Source organism: Triticum urartu, chromosome 5A (assembly GCF_056163025.1).
Source record: "Triticum urartu cultivar PI428250 chromosome 5A, HENAU_Tu73, whole genome shotgun sequence".
NCBI classification, from domain to species: Eukaryota; Viridiplantae; Streptophyta; class Magnoliopsida; order Poales; family Poaceae; genus Triticum; species Triticum urartu.
The window spans coordinates 42,969,946-42,975,824 of record NC_141877.1 but is presented as its reverse complement, the minus strand read 5'-3'; the positions used below and the strand labels follow the sequence as shown (position 1 = coordinate 42,975,824).

Genomic DNA, 5,879 nt, shown 5'->3' with positions numbered 1-5,879 from the left:
GACAGGCTATGCATCAGGATAGGAATAACGAAAACAGTAACATGCTACACTACTCTAATGCAAGCAGTATAGAGGAGAGTAGGCGATATCTGGTGATCAAGGGGGGACTTGCCTGGTTGCTCCGGCAAGAGAGAGGGATCGTCAACACCGTAGTCGTACTGGGTAGCAGCGGCGTCGGTCTCGGTGTCTATCGAGAGAAGAGGGGGGAAGAAACAATAAATATAATGTAAACAGATGCATAACGATGCATGACAAGACAAGTAGCGGTGCTAGGGGTGCCCTATCGCGGTATGAGGAGATACCGGTGAAGGGGGGAAACATCCGGGAAAGTATCCCCGGTGTTTCGCGTTTTCGGACAGATGAAACAGAGGGGAAAAATTGCGTGTTCGCTATGCTAGAGATGCGTGACGGATAAACGGGCTGCGTATTCAAATTCGTCTCGTCGTTCTGAGCAACTTTCATGTACAAAGTTTTTCCAACCGAGCTACGGTTTATTTTCTATTAATTTTAAAAGATTTAAATCATCTTTAGGATTTATTTAATTAATTTAATTAAATTCGAAACTGGATTAATGACATCAGCATGATGTCATGCTGACGTCAGCAGTCAACAGAGTTGACTAAGTCAAACTGACATGTGGGTCCAGTGGGACCCACCTGTCATACTCTGATTTAGGTTAACTAAGATTTAGCTAAACTAATTACCGTTTAATTAAACTAACTAGTCAATTAGATTAATTAAACAAGATTAATTAAGTTAATTAATTAATTAACTAATTAATTATTTATTTATTTAATTTTATTTATTTATTTTCTTCTTATTATTTTTTTTATTTTTTTTATATAAAAACGTTCTAGGCAGGGCCCATGTGTCATAGGCCTAGGGGGTCCATGCGGGTTAGCGGGCGCGCGGGCGTGCGGGTGCGGACGATGGGGCGCTGGAGGTGCCCGACCCGCACGAGGGCCAGCGGGCACGGAGGGGCGCCGGGCGCCGGCGAATGGCACCGGCGAGGCCACGGCGGGGCAGCACCGGGGCTGGGCGGTGCAGGCTGGAGGGGGGGTGGCGCGACCGAGCCGGTGCGGGGCAGCACGGCTTCCGCAGCGGAGCAGCAGCAGCAGGGCTGCACGGCGGAGGGAGAGCGGCGGCAGGGGGCGGCCAAGGCGAACCCGGCGGAGCGCGCGTGTACGAGGACAGGGGGAGAGGAGGCCGGGGGCCTCACCGCGGATCCGTAGGGTCAGGGGCAACGGGGGCGAGGAGGGCGGAGACGACGCGATGCAGGGGATGCAGTCCGGCGGGGAAGGGCTCCGGCGATGGCGGAGCGGTCCGGCGAGTCGAGGAGGCAGACCATCGGGGAGGAGGCACCGACGAGGCATCCGTGGCGGCGGGATCGTCGGGGGCGGGGGCGTGGTCGCCATCGGCGCGGCGAGGGGCGCCGTCGAGGGAGAGGGAGATGGGAGCGTGACGTGGCGGGGGACGGAGCCGACGAGGGCGGCGACGTGCGCGCCAGGCGCGGCGACAGGATCGAGTCCTCCCCGATCCAGATCGGGGGTGAGAGGGGAGCGAATGTGGGGGAGGAAAGTGGGGGCGAGTGGGAAGGGAACCAGCTAGGGTTCGGCTCGGGGTGGGTAAGGAGAGCAAGGGGGGTGGCTGGGCCGGCTTGGTCTGCTGGGCTGGCTGGGCCGCGTGGGTGTCCAGCTGGGCCAAGAGGCCCAGCGGGGGGGTTCTCTTTTTATCTTCTTTTTTTGTTATTTTGTTTTTCTTTTCTGTTTTTGTGTTTTCTTTTCCTTTTATTTATTCTTTCCTGCTTTATTGTAGTTGCATTCTATTTTAGTAAAACATACACCTAGTATCTAAATTAGTATTATAACCTAGTCCATAGTCACAAAAAGTTTAGACCCCAAATAACTTACTTTGACATTCTATTAAATATAAAAGTTATTCAAATAATCATTTTTACTACTGTTTTATTCATCTCATAGTATTTAAACATTTTATAAATGTGTGGTTTTTCCCCCATAATTATCTATGCAATATTTGGTTCACTCCGAACATTTTGGTTTTAATATTTGAAAACTTTTATTGTTTGCCAAATTTTGAATTTGAATTTGAATCGGTTTCGAACTAACTGGAGATTAGCAACTATAAACGAGGTGACGTGGCATCATTAGCAGAGAATCTCTGTAGCTTAATTATCCGGGCGTCACAATCTTGGTAATCCTGACATCAACCAAGACAATATGGACATTTGGGTCCTTGTTGATACGCCTCCAGTTCTACCGCTATGTGAGTTTCTCAAACATAGTTATTAGCTAATTTATATTGTTTATTTCGAAATAGTTGACAGCTTATTTCCATTGACAGCTTATTTTTATTGTTCAAAGAATGTGCGGTAGATGGTAGACAAAACCCACTACACCGATGGCTCCGAATTAACAACTTACAAGGAGAAAAATCATCTGGTCGGATTTTGTACTGACATTGAAAATTACATTATCCACAAACAAATTCCTCAACATTATGGTAAATACGTGCCACTAGTGCATGTGTTCAACTACGGTAACTACCATGGAGATACCCTGGTAAGATTTTTACTATTACGACATCCGTGCATCTTTTGCATACTTCTAAAACTAGTACATCATTGCTAACTATGAAGTTATTACTATGTTTTTCAACAGATAATCCCAGAGAATTGTGTGCCTCATATGATGTATCTGAAAGGTAGTGTTAATGTTTTGAACATACAGCCAGGTCATCCTACGAATCTCAACTGTCCATACGAGATTTCTAAAAGAAGTGGAGACATGAAAATCAAAGGATGGAAAAAAATGTATGGACAGTCTTAAGGAGCTTCTTGAAAGCAAAAGGAAGCGAAGCGCAAGAATTGGAGACAGGATGTTCTCCATTCTCCATAATGGAGAGTCAGGGTCTATATTGTTTTATGCTATTTTAGCTTAAATAGGGTATTTAGGTCCGGCCTAATATTGATGATCATGTGCTGATAAACAATTAAGTAGGGTTGGTTCGAAGATTATCAAGATGATGATCGTATGACTTGTTATGAATAACGAGTAGAAGGTGTATGATGATGATTAGTAGGACTTGTTAGGATTAGTATTACTTTCGACAAACTCGATACTCGCGGTCTTGAGACTTGTAATGTTTTATCTTTGTTCGGTCTTTTCAATTCGGAGACTAATATGATGAATTGTATTCGGAGACTAATATGATGAATTATATTCAGAGACTAATCTTCTATTGTATTCGATGAATCTGTTGTTGATGTGTGCTGTCTATATTTTGTCCAATTATACATTTTGTAACCCGTGCAAAAAACAGAAAAATAAAAAATAAAAAAACCTAATATTCATACTAATGGCGCATCACATCAAAGTGCGCCATTAGTATGTCAAAGGATACTAATGGCGCATCATTAAACAGTGCGTCATTAGTATGCCGAAGTTACTAATGGCGCATCCTGTTGTTGTGCGTCATTAGTATGCCAAAGCACCTGGGTATACATGGCCCCTGGGAGGCATACTAATGGCGCACTATTGTATATACTAATGGCGCATCCGGGGTGCGTCATTAGTATACCAGATACTAATAGCGCACCGGTGGTGCGCCATTAGTAAAATATACTAATGGCGTGGTAGTAATGGCGCACCACTAATGCGCCATTAATGGCCAAATTAGGTGCGCCATTAGTAGGCCTTTTCCTAGTAGTGGGAACCAACAGCTATATATACCCCCAATGGATTACGCCAGTGGTTGCATGAAAAACAATGGTTAACATATATATACTTCATGATATATATAAAAAGTGCATGCAGTGACAATCTCACCAACATCAATTATACTGAAACTGGAGATAAATGAGCATAGAAGTGATGTCTGATCATATAGAGAAAAGTCAAATACCACTGTATCAAAGACGACCAGAATTCAGTAATTCACACATAGGGCAGTACACTAATAAATTCACACAGATAAGCTGCACAAATAAGCATATAAATGATGTCTGGTCATATAGAGAAAAGGTCAAATACTACTGCATCAAAGATAAGGCAGTACACTAGTAAATTCACACAAACATAGGGCAGGGCACTCGATCAATCGTCGCAGCTAGCATAATGCACGCTCTACGTTATTGCACTCAATATTCATCAGTCTCTCATCATCAGTACCTCACGAGTCATGAGAGGATCCATAGACATGATCCGCTGCTTGCCCTGCTTCCCAGTCCTACTCGCGGCCGAGGATGAGGGCCAGGAAGCTGATGGTGTCTCCCGCCGCGCAGACGAAGATGCCCACGGTTGAGCAGATCCTGAAGAAGAGGTCTCCTGGGTCGGCGACGAGGAAGAGGCGGGCTAGCGCGGCGTAGAAGCAGTGGCCGCCGATGGTGAGCGCGAGCGCGAGGTAGGCGAGGGCACGGCGGACCCAGCGACGGCGGCACTGGAGACGCAGCGCCAGCGCCGCTGCGGCCGCCTGGAGCGCGACGCAGCACAGCATCCCGATACCTAGGGCGTTCATCACAGCTTCCTCCGCGTCCGTCAGCAGGCCGCACCGAAGAAAGAGGGAGGACTGCGGAGGAGGAAATTCAGAACGCGAAGGAACATGAATAGCGACGTGGAAGAGCTCGCCGACTCGTCTTTACATGGCTGCACTGGACGTGGAAGAGCTCGAGTGCGTAGGCCAAGCCGAAGGAGAACACGAAGGCGAAGGCGAAGGAGAAGGCGGTCACGAGCACCCACTCGCTGACCTCTCGGACAACATCCGGACGAGGCGTCTTCTTCGCCACGGTCACCGGTAGCAGATGAGGAAGAGGCGTCTTCTCGCTGCCAGTGCCATCCATGGATCCAGCCTTCTTCTGCGGGGACTCCATGGATCCAAGGCTCCAAGCTAGCTAGTCAGGACAAGTGGACAAGAAGAAGATGAAGCATTAGCATGAAAGTGAAGCATCTCCGGGAACGGGGACACGGAGGAGGAGGGGATGGACTCACCGCCGCTCGTCGATCGATGTGAGAGATGCTTCCCTACTCCTGTACTGATCCCTAGCGTGACTATGGTGTGGTGTTGGAGCCTGGAGGCGGAGGACTATGGTGTGGAGCCGAGACGATGCAAAGGGACGCAGCGTGGGCGCCCACCACGACGTGTCGATCGAGCCGCGCGCGCGCACACAGAGGCCCATGTGACTGTGGACAAAGGAAACCACGGGGAAGGAGAGGGCATGCCATCTTTGGCAATGCAATGGGATGCTTAATTTGCTGGCAGATGCACAAAAGTGTGAGTGAACCACAGCACACACATGACATGCAGTAAAAAATTAGCTAGCTTATTTTAGCTACACGCGCGCGGTCATTTTCAACTAGTGTGATTTCTAGTAACACCATTCTTAACGACGGGTGCCAAATCGATCATTTTAATAAGCTAGCTTCTAAGACATTTTAGGAAAACTGTTTCATTATTTTTAATATCCTTCTTTATGCATGATTGGATGTCATTAGCGGATGCAACCTTAACTTTGAGTTACATTGTGTAATACCATGTGACACTGGGTTTTTCACGAGATCATTCCTGAGCTTATTTATCTTTGTTGAGAATGGATGATGGGGCTTCAAAGTTTTGCATTGTCATCTTGACATTTATCATCTACTTGAAAAGCGTGTCCAAAGAAGGAAGAAAGTGATGGCCACTGATGACACGTCTCCACCAAGGCATAAAGTGCTGAGCCATCACGTGCTTCCCAACAATCCGTGCTTTCAAGGCATTATCTTGAGTGAGCTTAATTTTTCTCCCTTTTATCCCTTTTCATTTTTTTTAATTTCTAGGCGATGTCAATATACATAAGTAATTCTCTATTAGTTCTCCTTCTTTCT

The 5,879-nt window shown here is 46.8% G+C and overlaps 1 protein-coding gene across 2 annotated transcripts; it reads right to left on the bottom strand.

The window, feature by feature from the left end:
* Positions 1-3,833: 3,833 nt before the first annotated feature.
* Positions 3,834-5,177, bottom strand: LOC125555554 (uncharacterized). 2 transcript variants are annotated; one of them, XM_048718464.2, is made up of 3 exons: positions 5,004-5,177; positions 4,658-4,906; positions 3,834-4,584 (listed from the first exon to the last, which is right to left on the bottom strand). In XM_048718464.2, the coding sequence occupies exons 2-3, from the start codon at positions 4,883-4,885 to the stop codon at positions 4,246-4,248; spliced, it is 567 nt and encodes a 188-aa protein (XP_048574421.1). In that variant the 5' UTR covers positions 4,886-4,906; positions 5,004-5,177; the 3' UTR covers positions 3,834-4,245. The 2 variants fall into 2 exon arrangements, with proteins under 2 accessions (XP_048574421.1, XP_048574422.1); XM_048718465.2 differs by having other exon boundaries at positions 4,658-4,902.
* Positions 5,178-5,879: the final 702 nt, after the last annotated feature.

Coding starts and splice junctions, on each gene's coding strand:
- LOC125555554 (XM_048718464.2), bottom strand. CDS start 4,885: ATGGAGTCCCCGCAGAAGAAGGCTGGATCCATGGATGGCACTGGCAGC. Junction 4,585..4,657: donor TCCACGTCCAGTGCAGCCAT/GTAAAGACGAGT, acceptor CCTCCTCCGCAG/TCCTCCCTCTTTCTTCGGTG.